At 33.8% G+C, this 22,086-nt stretch overlaps 1 protein-coding gene across 1 annotated transcript in view; it reads left to right on the top strand.

Moving 5' to 3' along the window:
• Positions 1-22,086, top strand: part of LOC148947579 (putative RNA-binding protein 19) — a 191,742-nt gene that overhangs the window by 108,566 nt on the left and 61,090 nt on the right. The window contains exons 10-12 of the mRNA XM_089095315.1: positions 2,657-2,915; positions 7,371-7,517; positions 18,016-18,155. Coding sequence (XP_088951441.1) covers positions 2,657-2,915; positions 7,371-7,517; positions 18,016-18,155 — 546 coding nt within the window. The remainder of the gene's footprint in view (positions 1-2,656; positions 2,916-7,370; positions 7,518-18,015; positions 18,156-22,086) is intronic.

Consider the following 22,086-nt stretch of genomic DNA (forward strand, 5'->3'; position numbering starts at 1 on the left):
AGATTCTCTGGGGATGAACGTCAATTTCCATGCATGGATCTTAAAATGGAACTTGTCTAGTGCGTATGGGACACTAGTAAAGTGTCCCATACACAATCACCAAAGAAGGTAAGATTCTCTGGGGATGAACTCCAATTTTCGTGCATGGATCTTAAAGTTAAACTTATCCAGCCAGGACCTTAAAAAGACATCTCCGTATCCCCAAATAGTGGTACGCCTCTTGGTATGCTTAAAAAGGGTAAAGTGTCCCATACACAATCACCAAAGGAGGTAAGTTTCTCTTGTGATGAACGCCAATTTCCATACATGGATCTTAAAGTTAAACTAAAAAGATGTCTCCCTATCCCCAAATAGTGCTACGCCTCCTTTGAGTGAGTTAGAGGCAGACGTAAGATTCTTTGGGGATGAACGCCAATTTCCTTGCATGGATCTTAAAATAGGACTTATTTAGTGTGTACGTGACACTAGTAAAGTGCCCCATATACTATCACCAAAGGAGGTAAGATTATCTGGGGATGAATGCCAATTTCCTTGCATGGATCTTAAAATGGAACTTATCTAGTGTGTACGTGACACTAGTAAAGTGTCCCATATACTATCACCAAAGGAGGTAAGATTCTCTGGGGATGAATGCCAATTTCCATGCATGGATCTTAAAGCGAAAGTTATCCAGCTAGGAACTTATAAGGCATCTTCGTATCCCCAAATATTTATACGCCACTTGGTATGCTTAAAAAGAGTAAAGTGTCCCTTACACAATCACCGAAGGAGGTAAGATTCTCTGCGGATGAATGGATCTAAAAGTGAAATGTATCCAGCAAGGAACTTAAAAGACGTCTTCGTATACCCTAATAGTAATACGCCTCTAGGTATGCTTAAAAAGAGTAGTGTCTCATACACAATCACCAAAAGAAGTAAGATTCTCTTGGGATGAACGCCAATTTCCATGCATGGATCTTATAGGGAAACGTATCCAGCCAGGAACTTTTAAGACACCTCCGTATCCACAAATAGTTTTACGCCTCTAGGTATGCTTAAAAAGAGTAAAGTGTCTGATACACAATCGCCAAAAGAGGTAAGATTCTCTTGGGATGAATGTCAATTAATATGCATGGATCTTAAAGTGAAAGTTATCCAGCCAGGAACTTATAAGGCATCCCAGTATCCCCAAATAGTTTGCCTTTTACAAAGTAAAATGAATATGACTAAGTTTTTTCTTGTTTTATGACCTTGATTTTTTTTTTTTTTTTTTTTTTTTTTTTTTTTTTGGTTTTTTTTTTTTAATTGGGTGGTCACATATCGAAAAGAGAATGATGAAGAATGCGCGATTACTTATGCTTAAGTTAATTTATGACGGACAACAATTCTGTTATTTACGGAGCTTAAACGTTGTGCTGGTCTAAATTTTTTTTGAAAATTCAAGGAAATTTTTATTATACGTCTCAAAAAGACTTATGTAACTCTGAAATCATTCAAACAACTCAAGTGCGTGTTGTTTTGAAAATGCTGGTGTCCTGCTACCTTTCTGGGATTAGTGGTGGAGGTATCTGAACTTTCAAAAAAAAAACATGCTCTTTATGTTTTTGCTGTTGTTCTAGCAAATCTTCTCAGACGCCCGAGATACCTTTACAAGCTGAGGGTACTCTAAGATCTAAGGAATAGGCATTCAACCTTGTCCGACCATTTTATGTCATACCATATGCTCTAAAACTCTAACTGCTCTTCCATGCAAAGGGGGCATGGTTAAATACAGTCCCCCTGATTGAAAAAGTGAGCTTATCTCCTTATGTTAGAACCTAATAAGGTCGTTGGTAAGGGTCTACGAAATTCTTATAATCGCCCTCTTGAATTTTGAAGCTATTCTTCATGTTGGGCATGCAACTATCGTAATTATCATGAATCCAAGGCTAGGGGAATATTAATCTAGAAAGGAAAGAATCTTTAATTTTACAACTTATAAAAAGTCGAGTGTGGTATTTCTTTCCTGACAATGTGTGTTGTTCAATACTTTAGATTGTAGACACCTGTCTGAAAATTCCATTTAGAAGCAAATTTAACAGTGGGAGTATCTTTCAGCTATTGAAGGTCGTTGAACTGTCTTGTCTGGAGGTGGATGCTAAGATATCATATTTTGGACAAAGAACTACTGTTCTGCTGATTTAATTCTAGCTCTGAAATTTCACAGAATATATCTCTAAGTAAGAAAAGACAATGCACTACAATATTCTGTTATTGAAAGAGTCAATACGCCTTTGTTTCATTCATCATTAAAATAATATAATTAAATCACTTTGAATATTGATAGCGATGGGACATTTTAAACTGATCGCTGTAGCAGAAGAATTATTCAGCAATTATTTGCATAGAACAAACATATCTCCTGTTTTTATTTTTGTTGAGTCTTAGCTAGATAATGTTTGATGGGTTGCAGACTGTCCCTAATAATTTTAGACACAATTTATTAACCCTATGACTAACCTCTGCTTTTTATGACAATTTACTGAATCGAGAAAAATAAGGATTTGAAATGGAAATTTGTATTGTTAAACTTAAGGGTTTAACTTCCTAGGTCCTAGACAGGAGTGGGCAATTTAGTCTTGCTGTGCGGTTGGCTCTCAAAATCTGTGTTACTAAATTTAAGTGTTTAACTTTCTAGGTCCTAGACCCGAGTGGGCAACACAGTCTTGCTGTGCGGTTGGCTCTTGGTGAAACACAAGTTGTTAATGAGATACGACAATTTTTGGAGGAATATGGAGTGGTCTTAGATGCCTTTAATCGGCCAGGTACTGAAAGATCTAAATGCATACTGCTTGCTAAGAATTTACCCTTTGGTACCACTGAAGGTGAACTGAGAGAGATATTTAACAAATACGGTGAATTGGGGCGGTTGCTTTTACCGCCATATGGTGTAACTGGTAATTTTTCTTTTATTTGCCATTTTTCCGTTTTCGTGTGTCTGTTTAATTTTTTCTCGTTCTCTTTTTTCTTTTACAATTAATAACTATCATGAAAAAAAGAAGTTTAATTCAAGAGGTGGAACTCGTTGCTCGTAATACATTAAAGGGGTGTTTGTTTTTTTTTGGTTGTTTTAGGCTACCTTATCTGTATACAAGTTTATTTATTTTGAGTAGGCTTTTATTATTTATTTTGAGTAATAGGAATTGAAAATAAAGTATTTTGCAGTAGGTTGCATCAAGACATGGCTAATTGTAGAAAGAGAAAAGCCAAGAGTAACAAAAGAGAAATTTAGGATATTTGAAGTACCAATGACAGTGAAAATGAATGAAATTGTTTGAATTGTTTAGGTGGTGACTTCAGCAACCGTGTATGTCTTAAAAAATTAGGAATAGTTGGGAATTCAATTTTTAATGGAAAGAAACTTCACATACAATTATGTTGTTTATGGTAGTAGCAGGTGCTAAATTTAAAAAAAGAAACATGGGTAAAAAAAATCAGCATACAGTAAGCTAAAGACGTATCGCACCAAAATCTTAAGAAGGTGTAGCTCTTCTTGAAGGATTAGTTGTCTTTGGGAATCGATGGGTTATTAACGTTTTGATTTTTATGGGCAGAAAGCGTTGTCAACTTTAACTTTTGTCAACTTTAGTCATTCTCATTTATTTTCATGGTTCAACGTGGCAATACGGACCAAAATGTAGTACTCCCTTAAATCTATATAATTTTGAAGTAGCCAAAAAAATATCTTCAGCAAGCGTGGTTTTCTGGTAGGTCTAGGGGCAAAATATTTTTTATGACTTTTTAACTTAAAGATGAAGCAAATATTAAATGAACGCCAACAAAACGAACTCTTATCGAAAATGCCTAAAAAAAAAAACTTCAAAAACGCCTAAAAATGTTGTAGGATGGAATTGCTTCTATTTATAGATCTAACGTTAAGATGTGACCAAAAATTTGATTGTGAAAACAACATGTTTGGGAATCAAACAGTTTGTGGTAACGAATTGTAAGGAGTGACCTGGCTCAATAGTAACCGAAACTCTAAAAAACTTTTGATACCAATAGATACATCAGAAGAATCAGATTTTTATGCTGATTTCAAATATATATAAGTTTCATCAAGTTTAGTCTTAACCATCAAAAGTTACGCGCCTGAGAAAATTTGACTTATTTTCGAAAAAAGGGGGAAACAACCCCTAAAAGTCCTAGAACTTTAATGAAAATCACACCATCAGATTCAGCGTTTTTTTTTGTTTTTTTTTTTCAGGGGTGATCGTATCGATCCAGTAGTCCTAGAATATCGCGAGAGGGCTCAATCGAACGGAAATTAAAAGTTCTAGTGCCCTTTTTAAGTGACAAAAAAAAATTCGAGGGCAACTTCCCCACGCTCCCTTCCCACGCTCATTTTTTCCCGAAGTCACCCATTCAAAATTTTGAGATAGCCATTTTGTTCAGCATAGTCAAAAATCTAATTAATATGTCTGTGAAGATGACTTAATCCCCCACTGTTCCCGGGGGAAGGGCTGCAAGTTATAAACTTTGCCCTTTGTTACATATAGTATTAGTTATTGGGAAGTATACAGGCGTTTTCAGGAGGAATTTTTTCTAGTGGGGATTCGGGGTCAGAGTAGGGGTTAAGGGGGAAGATCTTTCCATGCAGGATATTTCCTTGGGAGAAGGAAATTTCTATGAAGGGGGCGCCAGATTTCCCAGCATTATTTAATAAACGATCAGAAATTAAATAAAAAGACAAGTTTTTTTCAACTGAATTAAGGAGCAACATTAAAACTTAAAACGAACAGAAATTATTACGTGTATGAGGGGATTCGCCCCCTAGTCAAAACGTCGTTCTTTACGCTGAAGTGTTTTTTAGTACTTTCAAAAGAACTATCTATTCTAATTAACCAGCTTTTGTGATTCAGGGGTCGGTGATTCGAACACAATTCGAACTTTAGCGTAAATAGCGAGACATTGACTAGGGAGTAAACTCCCTAATATACATAATAAAAACATACGAATATATAAATTTGTTACGTAAGTTAATTCGTAAGTTACGTCAGAACAAAATTTCGAAAAAGCCATTTGGCCAAAAAAAAGAAAATTAATATGCAAATTTCCTTTTAATTATTCATGTACGGTTAGCCAAAATCAAAGCTGTATTAATTCAAACACGTTAAGAAATTAACTAAAAAAAACAAGTTTTTTTTAACTGAAAGTAAGGAGTGACATTAAAACTTAAAACGAGCATAAATTATTTTGTATATGAAAGGGGCTGACCCCTCCTCAACGCCTCGCTCTTTACGTTAAAGTTTGACTCAGTCTCACAACAGTGTTTTTTAAAACATTAAAAACTTTAGTGTAAAGAGCGAGGCATTGAGGAGGGGACAGCCCCTTTCATATACGTAATAATTTCTGTTCGTTTTAATTTTTAATGTCGCTCCTTACTTTCAGTTAAAAAAAACTTGTTTTTTTTTAATTAATTTCGAAAAAGAGCCTGATATCCCTTGAAAACGGTGTTGGATCGGAACTGAAACTGCACCATTTTAATGACTATGGTCCAAAACCCCATTTAGTAGATTTACAATCCCTATCTTGGACAATAAGGGAAAAATGACTTCTTTGCATGAGAAAAACTAATATGTCCTTTATTCTTTTCCCAGGGGCGATCATGCCGAACTAGTGGTCGTACAATCTTCCAAGAAAATCGCCATTATATAAAGGAATCGCCATTAATGAATAAAATCGCCATTCCCATAATCGCCATTATATAAAGAAATCACTATTAATAAATAAAATCGTCATTATATAAAGAAATCGCCATTAATAAATAAAATCGCCATTCCCATTATCGCCATTATATAAAGAAATCACCATTAATAAATAAAATCGTCATTATATAAAGAAATCGCCATTCCCATAATCGCCATTATATAAAGAAATCGTCATTAATAGAGAAAATCGCCATTTCCTGTGCTTTTATGATAACAAAAGATAATATGAAATAAAATGCAATTCTGACAAAAACTGTACCTTCATATGCAAGATGGTACAGTAGGTGTATGTTTTGAAGTCACTTCTCTGGGTAATGACGTCATATTTAAGCGATTTCGTTACGTCATTCTCTGGAATGTCGTCATAAACTGGTTTGCAGTGTTCCTTGTATTATAAATTGCACAAAAAAAAACTTGTGTCTTAAGCAACAATAATGAAAGTTATGCTATGTTATGCTATGTTAGTTATGCTATGTTATGCTATGAAAGTTATGCTATGTTAGTTATGCACAAGAAAGCTATACTTTCTTGTGAGAAGTTCTTGTGAGAAGTTTGCTGCATAGCGGCAGAAAAACTGCAATAAAAACAGTAATCTCGTAAATTACAGTAACTACATATATAGAATTCTTAAAATATCCTTCAGTTTTGTAAAATCTATGTATTTCATGTAGGACAATATTCCTTGAATAATTGAATTTCTTATCTATAACTCCTCAGAGATACCGAGGTTAGTGTAACTCTTGAACTCTTTCCGTGACAGAATCGCTTATTTTTTAAGGGAAAATTTAAGAGAGGTGCAAGTTATGTAAAAAATGTAGAACAAACAAAAATTAATTAAAAAAATAAGTTTTTCTGATTAAAGTAAAAATTGAAGTTTAATCACAGAACGAACAACAATTATTACTTTGCAGTCCCTGCAAAATATATCTGCAAAACTAGTTGAAATGAACTGACTCGTGATACTTCCCTATGTTTGTAGAATTATGTAAAACTAGTATTTTACTGAAAGCTGGACTTGTCTGAGTTTTGTTTAAGAGTTACATGCTGCCATCTATATTCTGACTACAATGCCCCCTACATGTCCCTGGCAGAGGTAAGCCTCCAATAACTTTTGAAACCAAAAATTTCATTGGTCTATTCGATCATCACTGCTTCCCGTGTGAAAATTAGATTTTTATTTTTGCCCAAGATGTGGGACTGTAATTTTCGTTTGCGAGTTTTTGGCTATGGTGGTTCCAATGGTGTAATTTTCATTTTTATCTGACACCATTTTCGATCAGTTTCAGGCTATTTTTTGGAACTCCCATAAATTTGTTTTGTAATAAGCTTTTATCATTAAGATTAGCTGAAATAACAGTTTCCTTTCCTTAATCAGCTTCAAATGGCGATTCTTCCTCATTTGACAGTTGTTTTTTTTTAAAACGGATTTTTAAATTTTGTCTGCTATGGGATGAAATTCATTTTCTACCATGTTATATCTGACGCTGCTTCTGACGGTGTTTCTTTAGAAAAGTCAAAAATGGTAGTAAATACGAAAAACGAATGCATTTTACTGCAATTGTAATACATTTCGTCCCTCTAAATTTTCATGAAATGACACCACGGAAGGGGCCTTACTTACGCTGACGCTTTTTCTTCTAGCAATTGTTGAATATTTGAATCAGACGGAAGCTAAGCTTGCCTTTAGGAAACTGGCTTACACGAGGTTTAAAAATACACCATTGTATTTGGAATGGGCTCCCATTGATCTTCTTAAAGAAATCAAAACAGAGGATAAACCTGTCCAAGGTAAGTTTGCTATTAACAGTTTAGTGCTGTTCAAGGAGAAGAGAATCCGGACTGATTTACTGCCCGCTTAACAAATAATAAATATAAACGCAAACGGAATCAAATTAGGAAGTGAACTAACTGGGACTAAATAAATGTACGTTTTACGGAAACCAGGTTGACGCAAACGCAAACAAATTAGGAACCGAACTAACTGGTATTAAAATGCATGTATATTTGACGCAAACAAATGTGACGCAAACGCAAGCAATTAACTGGGATTAAATAAATGCATACTTGCCGCAAACAAATTTGACGCAAACGCAAGCAAGTTAGGAAGTGAAATAACTGGGATTTAATAAACGTTTATTCGACGTAAACAAATCAGAAAGCGAACTAACTGGGAATAAAATAAGTGCATATTTGCCGCAAACAAATTTGACGCAAACGCAAACAAATTAGGAAGTGAACTAACTAGGATTAAATAAACGCATATTTTACGTCAGAATTTCTTTCATATTCAACCCGCATTTTGAAAATATTTTTGAACTAGCAGCTGAGCCTGTTGAACGTACTGACTGCATAGTGAGAAATACTCGCTTGGTAGGATCGCTTCATCTATTCCTCGGATCTAGTCACACTTTTTTTTTAGAACAAGTCTACGTAATTATATAGGCAGATAATTGTATAATTGTTATTTAATATTGTTAATAGTATAGCTATTAATTTTATGATAATTGTATATTATTAAGTTTATTATTAAATTATTCGGAATTTGGATATCATTTAAAAATAATGTTCTAATGGTTGGGATCTTATTCAAACCTATATTTTATCCATTTTCTAAAACACAGAATTTTAGAGGTCCTTAGTGTGATTCTTAAGGGACTAAACACATAATTTTAGAGGTCCTTAGTGTGATTCTTAGGGAAGCGTAATTAAACCCTACACTTTGGAATTCTCTTATAAAGACATTTCAATTTACTATGCTCCTTCTGTTTTAGGGAAAATAAGACATATTTATTTACAGATAAACTGCGTTTTAAGCATTGGTTATTGTAATTTGTTGTCAAAACTCCCTTATCTCCCTAACCCCTTCCTCCCAGTAATTACCACTTTCCTCCACTGGATATGCCTCCTCCTCGTGCTGACCGCCTCTTTGGTTGTGACTAATTACCATCGCCCCAGTAGAGGCGCCTGGAATGGTACCTTCTCACCTGTATTATCCCATTATCGTCCTACTTACCGCCGAAGCGCTTTTTTTTAGTATTAATCAAAAAACCTTTTTGCACAAAATAAGACTTAGAAAAAAGTAAAGAACTCTATTAAACCAAAAGTGAACAAAAATAGAATCAAATAATCTACCAAGCATAGAACTACCACAAATCAGTATTAATTAATAAACGAAACCCAAAACAAACAAAAATTAAAATAAGTCAAACTCAAAATGAGTAGAAATTAATCTGTGTCGGGTTCTAAACTCTATGCTTTCTAAAATCTAGAATATAATTTGTACTTTACTGGAAAAAAAATAAAATGAAAAAAATTAGCATTGTAAGTTTAATATACATATGCTGAAATTTATTGCTTAAAATCTTAATTAATTTTTGGTTTCTTAAAGTTATAAAAGTGAAAACATTTAATAGACTTATTTTCAGTAAAGTACAAATTATATTCTAGCTTTGGTGGGCGTAAGAGGGGGGTTAGCTGCCCTCCAATCACTTTCGACTATTAAAAAGGGCACTAGCCCTTTGAATTTCCAATTGAATGAGTCCTTTTTGACGTTTCTACGACAAAGTTTTCTGTAAAACCCTTATATGTTCCAGGACATAACTGACAACCCTTGCCCTGAGGGCTGTGGGGGAGTGTCCTCCTCAAAAATTTCTATTTGGAAATCAACTGCGCTGAACAAAATGGCTATCTCAAAATTTTGATTGGATGTGTTTGGGGAAATGGTGGGCATGGAAGAGGGGGTAGTTGCCTTCCAATCACTTTCGACTATTAAAAAGGGCACAAGCCTCTCCAATTTCCAATCGAATGAGGCCTTTTTTAAGTTTTTCAGACAACTCCTTCGCTAGGAAATGCCCTGGTCTAGAACAAAAAAAAAAAAAATAAATTGTGCCAACATCGTTATTTACTTAGGCAGCGCGTAAGCGCTGCCTATGATTCTTAGTAAAACGCTGAGTTTTTACCAGGTGTGTTGAAACCTCTTAATCAAAAGTTATCAAAATGGCCAAACTTACAAAAGATGAATTGAACGTAATCCTGTGAAGTACATCGTAGTTTTGAACGTCGATCATTTCTACCTCTGTTCAACCTCTTACGATTTTGTTTGCTCCCCTCCCCATTTTTAAGCAAAGAGTTTTATGGTATGGCAAAACACGTCTTGGCTCAAAACATCTACGATAACCCACACCCCTTCATTTTGTTTTAAAAAACCTCCATCAGTGCCCCCGGTAAAGGTCTCTAACAAATTTTTAGAGAGGCGGTTGAAATTAAGAAATACATACACTGAAACTAGCCATTAATAGAGATATTGAAGAAACTTGTCTGAGCCCCATTTATAATGAGCTTATTAGTTCAGAATTTTCTCTTTTACATGATAAAATTTGTTTATCACTTAAAAGTGATAAAATCTCAGATGATACCAGAAAGGGTAGGTGATTTGATTTTAAAAAAGTATGAAATAAATTGAAATCAGATTTAGCACCTTTGATCTGTCGTTCAATATCTGATTTTTAATTCAGTTACCCTTTCACCCTTAAATGGAAAGGCTCTGTTTTATATTAGTGGTTGTTTTTTATGTTTTTAATTTATATTTTTCCGCTGAGGACGGCTGAGCGGAGGGATTGGTCAAAATATTTCCGCTGTCTTTCCATTTTCGCTGACTGGAACTATCCTTGTTTTTCTTTTTGTGTCTATCACTTTTTTCATCTCGTGATGTGGAGAAAATAAAAAAGGCCGTCAGCTTACCACCAGCCAGAATATCATAAATGCGTACCTCATTGCCACTTTAAAGTAAATGTTCCCTGTACAGTTTTTGGTATGATATTTTTCTGCTTTTCCATAGGTTTAACACACTAATGAAAGGGAGTAATTTTTATAACATTTTCTAGCTGAGATACAGCTCTATCCATCCAGCGAATTATTTTTTTGAAATTTTGTTTTCCATGGTCTTTTAGACTGAAAACACGTTGAATATTGGTCGAAAATTGATGAAAAATGACGATTTTCATGTTTTTCTAGCAAGTTTAGATCCCTCCCAAGCAAAATTCGTTTTCATAAACGTTTGGTTTGGTAAATAAATGTTTATGAAAGTTTTTACACATTTTGTTGAATTGAAAACACGTTGGAAATTGGTTGAAAATAGTTAAAAAATGACGATTTTCATGTTTTTCTAGCAAGTTCAGATCCCTCCCAAGCAAAATTCGTTTTCATAAACGTTTGGTTTGGTAAATAAATGTTTATGAAAGTTTTTACACATTTTGTTGAATTGAAAACACTTTGGAAATTGGTTGAAAATAGTTAAAAAATGACGATTTTCGTGTTTTTCTAGCAAGTTTAGATCCCTCCCAAGCAAAATTCGTTTTCATGAACGTTTGTTTTCGTAAATAAATGTTTATGAAAGTTCTTAAACATTTTGTTGAATTGAAAACACGTTGGAAATTGGTTGAAAATAGTTGAAAAATGACGATTTTCATGTTTTTCTATCAAGTTTAGATCCCTCACAAGAAAAACTCGTTTTCATAAACGTTTGTTTTCGTAAATAAATGTTTATGAACGTTTTTACACATTTTATTGAATTGAAAACGCATTGGAAGTTGGTTGAAAAATGTTGAAGAATGACGATTTTCATGTTTTTCTAGCAAGTTTAGATCCCTCCCAAGCAAAATTCGTTTTCATAAACGTTTGTTTTCGTAAATAAATGTTTATGAAAGTTTTGACACATTTTGTTGAATTGAAAAAACGTTGAATATTGGTTGAAAATAGTTGAAAAATGACGATTTTCATGTTTTTCTAGCAAGTTTAGATCCCTCCCAAGAAAAATTAGTTTTCATAACGTTTGTTTTCGTAAATAAATGTTTATGTAAGTTTTTACATATTTCGTTGAATTGAAAACACGTTGAATATTGGTTGAAAATAGTTGAAAAATGACGATTTTAATGTTTTTCTAGCAAGTTTAGATCCCTCCCAAGCAAAATTCGTTTTCATAAACGTTTGTTTTCGTAAATAAATGTTTATGAAAGTTTTTACACATTTTGTTGAATTGAAAACACGTTGGAAATTGGTTGAAAATAGTTGAAAAATGACGATTTTCATGTTTTTCTAGCAAGTTTAGATCCCTCCCAAGCGAAATTCGTTTTCATAAACGTTTGTTTTCGTAAATAAATGTTTATGAAAGTTTTTACACATTTTGTTGAATTGAAAACACGTTGGAAATTGGTCGAAAACTGATGAAAAATGACGATTTTCATGTTTTTCTAGTAAGTTCAGATCCCTCCCAAGCAAAATTTGTTTCCATAAACGTTTGTTTTCGTAAATAAATGTTTATGAAAGTTTTTACACATTTTGTTGAATTGAAAACATGTTGGAAATTGGTTGAAAATAGTTGAAAAAAGACGATTTTCATGTTTTTCTAGCAAGTTTAGATCCCTCACAAGCAAAATTCGTTTTCATAAACGTTTGCTTTCGTAAATAAATGTTTATGAACGTTTTTACACATTTTATTGAATGGAAAACACGTTGACTATTGGTCGAAAACTAATGAAAAATGACGATTTTCATGTTTTTCTAGTAAGTTTAGATCCCTCCCAAGCAAATTTTGTTTCCATAAACGTTTGTTTTCGTAAATAAATGTTTATGAAAGTTTTTACACATTTTGTTGAATTGAAAACACGTAGGAAATTGGTTGGAAATAGTTGAAAAATGACGATTTTCATGTTTTTCTAGCAAGTTTAGATCCCTCCCAAGAAAAATTCGTTTTCATAAACGTTTATTTTCGTAAATAAATGTTTACGAAAGTTCTTAAACATTGTTGAATTGAAAACACGTTGAAAATTGGTTGAAAATAATTGAAAAAAAGACAATTTTCCTATTTTCGGACCGAGTTTAAATCCTTGCCCGAGAAAAAGTAAGTAATATCATAATTCTGGCTAGGTGAATGAATAAATCTGAAACTAATGGTTACACTAATATGAGTATATTGTCTTTTTGTGCAAGTTACTGCTGCAGACTTGTAGGACAATCGCTTGTTTCAGAAGTTCATGATAAGGCTAAAATTGCTAATTTGGCTAAAAACCAATATTAATTAATCCGCCAGTTTCTTAGATAACTTTTATTAATAAAAAAAAGTCGTGGCGTATACTCATTTGTGAGGACCATCGAACAACTATTTTACCCCCAACACAAAATTCTAATCCCCCCCCCCCAAAAAAAAAACCTAAAAGTTTCAGCTTGATCCCCCAATTATGAAACAAAAGAGGATCTGGTTGCCAAGCTACGTGTGAAATTTGTCACCTTCTACTGAATCTTACCGACTATATGCAATGCGATGTGCTAGCGTGCCTTGAGGCTTCTTACGTAAGAAAAGATATATACTCTCTCTTGTGAGGATCGAAAACCTACTACGAATCAGGTTCCGTAGTTGTCTCTTCCGGGACGCTTCATGCATGCATTGTACTATATCACATATTTGTTTTCAGATATTAATTAAAAACAACTTTTTTTATATTAAAAGATAATTAATTAGATGATATTTAATTAAAAGATATTAATTTAAAGAATCAGTTTTTTATGGTGATCCTAAATATGTATTTGTTTATAATTAATTAGTGCAGTTATTAGTACACAATAAAGTTCATATAACTATAGAAAACACAAGAAAAGCAACTTTATACGGGGCAATTTTGGTAAAAATATGCCGTCAACTTTTGCTTACATTATAGGAGCACCCATCAGCTGATATATTAAGCTACTATAATCAGAAATGTTTCCCCTGAACGGAATGTTTTGAATTTCTGTATTTTCCCCCTGAACGGATACGTTTTTTGTGGTTTATTATCATCTATTAATTTTTTCAAGAGTGATTGTGTTTATCTAGCTGTCACTTTGAAAAAGATTTGATTTTTTACAGTTATGAAGTATAAAGGTGTCAAATATACATTTTTTTTTGCATTCAAAATTAAACTAAACATATTTAATTAAAAATTGTTATTCGATTTTCATAATCTTAGTTTTAATGCTTTACTTTGAACGAACTAATTTGATCATATGTTAAAAAAATATCCGTCAAACGCTTCAGCATTTCTCAACAAAACTGAACACTGGGAGTTTATATCTTAGTTTTCCTAAGCTGCCTATTGTTTTCTGTATTTTTCGTAATGACTTTCTTTTTTCATTTTTATATACTTTTACTTTAATTGACATACTTTTTCCATTGTCTTTAGAAATTTTTTTGTCTCGAAGCTTCATTAAATAAAAAAAAACAAGTTTTTTTCAACTGAAAGTAAGGAGCAACATTAAAACTTAAAACGAACACAAATTATTACGTTTATGAAGGGGACTCCCCCCTCCTCAACACCTCGCTCTACACGCTACAGTTTTTCGGCATTTTGAAAAAAGTTACTTATTGTTCTAATTAAACGGAGTCGTTTTTCAGGAATTCTAATTCAGGAGTCGTTTTTAAAGAATTGCAACAAAATTTAAACTTTAGCGTCGAGATCGAGGTGTTGAGGAGGGGGCAAACCCCTCATATACGTAATAAATTCTGTCCGTTCTAAGTTTTAATGTTGCTCCTTACTTTCAGCTGAAAAAAAAAACTTTTTTTAAAAATTTAATTTTTGATCTTCTTTTAAAATTTGCCAGGATATCTGGCTCCACCTCCACGGAAAAACCCCCCTTCCCTGTGAAATAGTCTCTGGACAGTTCAATCCTGGCGAAAATTTATCCCGGGCAATTACCTTTAACATCACGCGTAAAATTTAATCGGTAAAGTGAAAGCAAGACATAATGAAATTTCGCATAGTAATTTTGGCAAATTCACTCAATGTGAAATTTCCCCTGAAAAGTTCGCCCTCTGAAAACGTCCCTCTCCATGGAAAATTCTCCCAGTGCAAAAAAATCCATCGTCTCCTCTCCACCCGGAAAATCTATGCCTACCTCCCAATGACAAATAGTATACGTAAACAATGGATAAATTTTGTAACTTAATAGCTACGAGTATCTCAAAATTTTGATTGGACGATTTTGGAAAAAAAAGTGGCGTGGGAGGGGGCCTAGCTGCCATCCAATTTTTTGCAACTTTTCATTTTCTTTAGAATGAGCCCTGTCCAGACGTCCTAGGCCCACTGGGTCGATACGATGATCCCTGAAAAAAAAAAGAAAAAAAAGCCATCCGTGATCTTTCTTCTGGAAAAAATAATAAAATTCCCCATTTTTGCAGATATGAGCTAGAAACCTCTACAGCAGGGTTCTTTGATACGGTGAATCAAGTTAATGAAACTTATATATTTAGAATGAGCATAATAAGCCAATTCTTTTGATATATCTATTTGTATCAAAATCCCTTTTTATTAGAGTTTCGGTTACCATTGAGCCAGGTCGCTCCTTATTTACAGTTCGTTACCAGGAACTGTTTGATTACCTGTCAAAATTCAAACAGAGATCATTGAAATATTGATCGTTTTTTCTGCCTTACCAAAAGTATTGTATTCATAAAACTTTACATTTTCATGAATACAATTAAAAAAAATAAAAAAGGTTTCTCAACTAAAATAAGGGACAAGTTTAAAACTTAAAACAAACTGAAATCACTCTGTATATAAGGGGGACTGCCCCCTTCTCAAAACCTTGCTCACTCAACAAAGTTTTCTAGTGCTTTCGAAACAAAAATTCCAATTGCGAATTTTCTTTAAAAATTTGGACAAAAGCCAAACTTCACAGTAGGGAGTAATGAGGAGACAGCCCCCTTCATATGAAGAATAATACGTTCAAATAGGTTTCAAATCTGCTCCTTGCTTTAAGTTGAAAAGCTCCTTATTTACTCATTTCTGTTTGTTTTCCAAATGATACCCAGGCCAAACCAAGATATAATTGATGTATCGGTCCCTTAAATCCCTGGTTAATTTCTTTTAAAATTTGAAAATCAATGATTAGACGTTGATTAGTACCGTCTTATGTTTAAATTTACAATTTCAGTTTTGGATAAAATTTGAATATACATAGAAAATTGCCGATGAATAGCAATTTTGGTAAAAAGTCCTACTAAAGAATTTCGGTTGGATGAAAAGGAGTATTTTTGTTTGTGAATCTTGGATTTTGTTTGTGGAAATTTTGTTTGTGGAAATTCTGTGAGACCTTTGATCTTCTACATAATTGAAACCATCACAACTTCTATAATAGGATTCTCTTATCGATATTCTCATATCGATCTTATCGATATTAATATCGATATTAATCCGATATTATCGGATTCTCTTATACATTACATGTATAAGAGAATCATGTGTAAGAGAAACATGTGTCTAAATACATTGAAGTACTTCATGTAAATAGAAAAAGAAATATATTACCATTTAAAATTGCTGAAAACTAAGTTCCTAGCAGTATTTGCCACCCCAAAGAAATTTCCTGGCAGGTTTAATGATGACCTGTCTTGCCTTTTCCACCTCTGTGCTGGTAGATATGAAAATGTAACATTTTAGCTGTATAGAGAAACATTTTAATTAATTTCTACTCCCTTGTACCTCTTTCAACATTTGTCTGAAGCCTCATGAAGAGTAAGCAGTTTGTCCATTAAAATTCACTTTTTTAGGAATCTATCCTACCCCCACCTAAACAATGACCCCCCCCCCCCTCCCCCTCATTATAGTTGATACGCAATTATAGATCACCAAACGTAGCCTAATTTCAATACAAATAAAGGGAATCAACTTGGTTGAATCCAGTACTTCCAGCGTGTGGCATTACTTCTTTTGCAACTGGGAAGCCTAAAATATATTTATTGATACTTTTAAATCAATTAGCTTTTCAGGATTTTTCAATTGATTGCAAATTGGTCCTCTTCGGGGTAAAGTCGTAATTTGGTGTCCTAAAATGACAGAAAACAAGACTTTCCCCTGGCCCTGTCTGTATGGTCACTTTAAGAAAAGTTTCCGTATATATGCAAAATTCCACATTTTGAAGATTGGAGCTTGAAACCTCTACGGTAGGGCTCTCTGATATGCTGTTCCTGATAAAGGATTCTCCTTTTTTTCAAAAACCAGGCAAATTTTCTCAGAATTTTGGTTTGGGTGGATAGCAATAAAATGAAAGAATCTTATATATTTAGAATTAGCATAAAAAGCCAATACTGCCGATGTAGCAATTGTCATGACAATTTGATTTTTAGTTTTGGTGAATATTTTCCCAAGTCACTTTTTAATTCCAGTTTTTTTTTGTTTGTTTTTTATCATAGACTATTTGATAAGATTCTCTTGTGACGATTTTTTTTTGAACCTGTTCATTTTATTTAGTTTAATAAAATAATAAAAAGAAAGTGGGTCAATTTGACAGCAGGATAGTTCAGTTTAAATTTTGTTTTTCTTTTGCTATACTGTTTTTTTTAATGTCTAAATATATAAGGAATTTAAGTTCGAGGGGGAGAATTGTCCTATTATGATACAAGTACATTTTACATGGCCGTTTTAAAATCAAAATATGATATCTTTGAAAGCAGGATGATTTTTGAGTATCTATACTCCTTCTGTAAACTATTCTAAGGCATAGGAAATTGCATAAAGACAAGTCTACATCTCTTATAATCTACCATAGCAGTAAATCTTTCTGTAATTTTGGTTTGAGTTTGATTTTTTAAAGATTAAATACATAATAGTTAAACATACTTTTAATTAAATAAATTGGTCCCTTTGCCAGGAATCCTTGTCGTTTAAAATTTACTGTATTTTGTTTCTTTTTGCATGCAATTTAATTGTTCTTTTTATTTGAGAGTTTTTTTTTCTTAAAGTATTTAAAAATAAACTTATTCCTACGAATACATGTCCTGGAGTATATTCCCTGTCACCCATCTACCACTGCTATTTTTGTGTCTGCCCCCCCCCCCTGGAAAGTTTTCTGCCGGTGCCCTTGGCTACAACAGGCTAACCTGTTATATACTATATATAAAATCAAGTGTGTGTATGTGCTGTATTTTCTTCTGTACTGAAAAATCAGCTGAAGCATCCCAGCTAGAAACGTGAAATAGATACAAAATAATTTAAGAAACATGAGGATGAAGAAAGGCTTATAAAAATCCTAAAAACGTGAACTAAAGAAAAATGACGTCACAAAACGTCATTTTACAAAAATATGACGTCAATCAAGCTAGAAACATGAAAATTTATGTAGACTATTTTTGGAATTTGAGAATATATATTTATGCGGTGGTAAATATTTGATGAGTTTGGAAGCTATTGACTGAAATGAGCCTGTTTAAAATGGACTTATGAAAGGTGCTTAAAAATGATCTTATTTATTTTCCTAGGTGGTGCTGTTGCAGCCGTTGATAACCGTGTGCCAGATGTTCATGGAGTCGAAAAAGAGGGCGCAGATGAAGGGGAGCTTGGATCAACCTTATTCGTGAAAAATATTAACTTTAATACAATGGAAGGCCAATTAAAGTCGGTTAGTACTTTCCGTAGTTAGTATTGTCCGAATGTCTTGGGGTTGTTTAAGTCTGTAATTTAGTGTTGCTGTGAATTTTGTGGGATTCAATGCGCAATTTGTACGAAAAAATCGCTACAGCGACAAAGTTACTGGTAAAAAAAACAGCTTCTTTAAAAAGCTAGTGAAGCGTGTCTGTATCTTTTTATAAAGATGGAGACAGTTTCTATTTTTGTCCCAGAGAACAGGTAGCTTCTTGAAGCCACGATCTTAGAAAAAAGTGGGTTGTTTGACTAAAAACCCGTCATTTACTGATGTTAGTGATTAGATTTCAGACAATTCAAACACTAACGCCTTAATTATCCTATTTATTTGTCTTTATGTCAGATTTCATGTAGTCCCTGTTTCCCTTATCTGACAAATGTTCCTGAGCTCCGATGAGTCCTGTGGTGCTGCTGTGGATTTTATCCTAGCTTGGTAATACGAAATCCAGAGTTTGGACCTAGCTGTAACAACACACTGTAGGGTCGATGCAGGGACCTAAGTAGTCTTGAAGCATAGTTAATCCGATACACTACAATGTAATACAGAAACTGAGATCAAACGCTTTTTGCTACACTAATTTTGGCAATTACACTAATAATGCTAATTGTGCGTGTATTTACATTGGAAAATGCCAAGAAACGCAAAAATTAGATGGTGCTGCTGATTTTTTTTTGTCCGTAGTAGCGCTAGTTTCGGCTCTTGTAAGTTACTCGTGCTCTTTGGGCTATACAGCAAACTCTGAATATTTTACTCACCCATCCCACATGTTTTATTCTTACTAAATAACACCCTTTTAGTCATTATAAATCGGTACCATTAAAGTTTGGTGTGCTACTCATCTATTTTGGTGTTTTCTTTTATGATTTAAGAAAAGACGAATTGATACCTCACATGATTACACTATACAAGAAAACAATATACACAAACCTTTTCAATTGATAAAGGAGTATGATATCGAACAAACAGAGCAACAATTTTTTATTGAATTCTGATAACGCTGAAAGATTCGTTATGTTTTTTAGTTTATTGTCCTAAATGCCCGCTCACGGATAAGGCGCTGCTCGATATTTTTGTGGCGTTTCACTCACGGATATCTGACGCCCACTCACGGATAAGGCGCTGCTCGATATTTTCGTGGGCTGTCAGAATAAAAATACGGATAATATCCTAAATTTGTTCCCAGCTAAGGAAGCAGTGCGGCTCCTTGATGCTATTTGGGGAGCGAGCTTTGGCCCCAGTACTTCCCATGATCGTCGTTCCTCAGCCGTGTAGAAGCCCTCACCCTGCAGACATGGTAACCCGCAAGTTTGGACGTCATTAGGTAACTTGAAGGAGAACAAGAAGAATCGGAGAAAAAACGGGATTAATGCTTTTTGTGTGTGTTGCTTTTGGTGGTGTGGATCGCTACTGGGACAATTCTGTTCATTTTCCAATCAAGTTTGTCGTCATTGTCGTCATCATCGACATTGACGTCATCATCGACAATGACGAGAGTCGCTTGCGTAATTGTCGTATGGTAGTACCTTATCAACTACCATAATTATTATTTGAGCGGGTTATCATTCGAGGGGTTGGTAACTCTAACAAGATAGATTACCCCCCCCCCCCCCCCAGTTTTTGTATCATGTTAGGTATAAGTTCTTCGGATAAAAATTGTTTTTCTCTTCTTTGTCCGTGACATTCAGTTAAAGCAATAAGTTTTGCATGTATGTTGTGCAGAAAAGAGAATAAATATGGAAATAGTGTGTAGTTATTTACCGGTTGATACACTTGAAATCAAGAAACATGGTCTGTTATAATTGTTGTTAATCCACAACTGCTCTGTGTCATTTATATTATCAGTTAGTGCAGTAACGCTTATACGACACTATCCTTTGGAAATAGAGGATCGTGGTAAAAATACGTTGTATCACCGAATGTTTTTCTTAGAAAACGTCGTTTGACATAAATTAGAATTTTTGAAATTAGGAAATATAGATCCGATTTTCTATGCTAATTTTATAGGTATCTTTACTTAATATAAGTAGTATTTGGAGAGCTTTTGTAGTTTGAGAAGCTAGTAAAATCTCTATAGTTTAGAGGTTTTTTTTTGAAGACGATTAATGCTGGCGGCATGTTGCAGCGAAATTTGAAGGAAATGGAATCTTTGAAAATTGTAAAATATTTTGGGTTTGCGAGGGAGAATTTGATGATGGTACGGGGAATGGGGGAAAGAGGAAGGTGATCGATCATGATCATTTATGGCAGGAAATTTCATTGGGAGGGAGTAACTTTAGAGGGGTTGCACATCAATTGTGCAACATAAATGTAAAAAGCAATATTTCGCACCGATTTTTTTGCACAATTTCAATTACGATTTAAAGTTTATTTTACCGGCGTTTGTCCGCATTGCCAAGAGGGGAGTTGTAGATAACGCATGGGTAGATGGTTCTTTTTCTTATAATATCATACCTAAATCATCGGAGAAGCTGCTGTGTATATTTGTTATTATAATTAATATTATATTATAGTCATGTAATTATAATTAATCAATATTAATCAACGTATGTTGTGCATAATTTGGGCTATTTTCCTATCTCAAATGTGATATGTGTGTTTATCAGACCTGAATGAAGACCAATTTCGTTGAAATAAGGAAAGATGGAAGAATCAGTCTCTTATCTTATGGTGAACTGCCGAAGATATGGGGACACAGTATTAATAGACAATGCTTAGGAACAAATTAGTGCTTATATAGGATTTTCAAACAGAGTTCTTTCCATTTCAAACTGTCAATTTAAAAGTGCAAGGCTGACATTAAAATCAACGAAAAATGTATACAATTCATAAATCCTGGCTTTCTTATCAATATATGTGGCAATGCTGTGACTCGAGCGCAATAAAACAAAAATAAATATGGTAATGATGTATAGTATTTCAGCATGTTAATTATTGGTTGATACATGTGAGAAGTAAATAATGGTCGATTATTATTACTCATGTTGCTTGCTATGGTCGGCTGATAAAGAAATAATCACAACAAGGAATTTTCGTGGTCGTACTTGCCTGATAAATAGTCAGAGCTGGGTATAACCAATTAAAAGATATGTTCTAAATATAGCTTTTGTTTGAAGTGATATTATATTTTGTCTATAGAGAAATTATTCAGTTACTATTGTTTATCTCTATTTTGTTAGGAATTTATCTTTCTTTTGCTGAACACTTCTCTTTAAATGTGCTTCATCAAATGTGCCGATCTATTTGTTTTTATCAAAGATATGCTAAAGGCACAATTTTTTTCGGCAACAATGTGCTGAAGACACAATTTTTCAAATAAAACTCACTTTGAAGAATGTACTGATGTGGAAGAATTCAATTCGTAGCCATCTCAAAAAACACCCAAATGGCGCAAAAGTGACCTATCTGGCAACTGCTGGCCGTTGAAAGATGAATCTGTTTTAGAATTCAAAAGAACTCACTTTGAAAAATGTGCTGATAGAAAAAAATTCGATTCGCAGCTACCTCAAAAAACACCCAAATGGCGCAAAAGTGTCCTATCTGGCAACTGCTGGCCGTTGAAAAATGAATCTGTTTTAGAAATCAAAAGAACTCACTTTGAAAAATGTGCTGATAGAAAAAATTCGATTCGCAGCCACCTCAAAAAACACCCGAATGGCGCAGAAGTGTCCTATCTGGTAACTGGTGGCCGTTGAAAGATGAATCTGTTTTAGAATTCAAAAGAACTCACTTTGAAAAATGTGCTGATAGAAAAAATTCAATTCGCAGCCACCTCAAAAAACAACCAAATGGCGCAAAAGTGGCCTATCTGGCAACTGCTGGCCATTGAAAGATGAATCTGTTTTAGAATTCAAAAGAACTCACTTTGAAAAATGTGCTGATAGAAAAAATTTAATTCGCAGCCATCTAA

This window comes from Artemia sp. Qi Xiang Cuo, chromosome 10 (genome assembly GCF_049724085.1).
Source record: "Artemia sp. Qi Xiang Cuo chromosome 10, ASM4972408v1, whole genome shotgun sequence".
Taxonomy (NCBI): Eukaryota; Metazoa; Arthropoda; class Branchiopoda; order Anostraca; family Artemiidae; genus Artemia; species Artemia sp. Qi Xiang Cuo.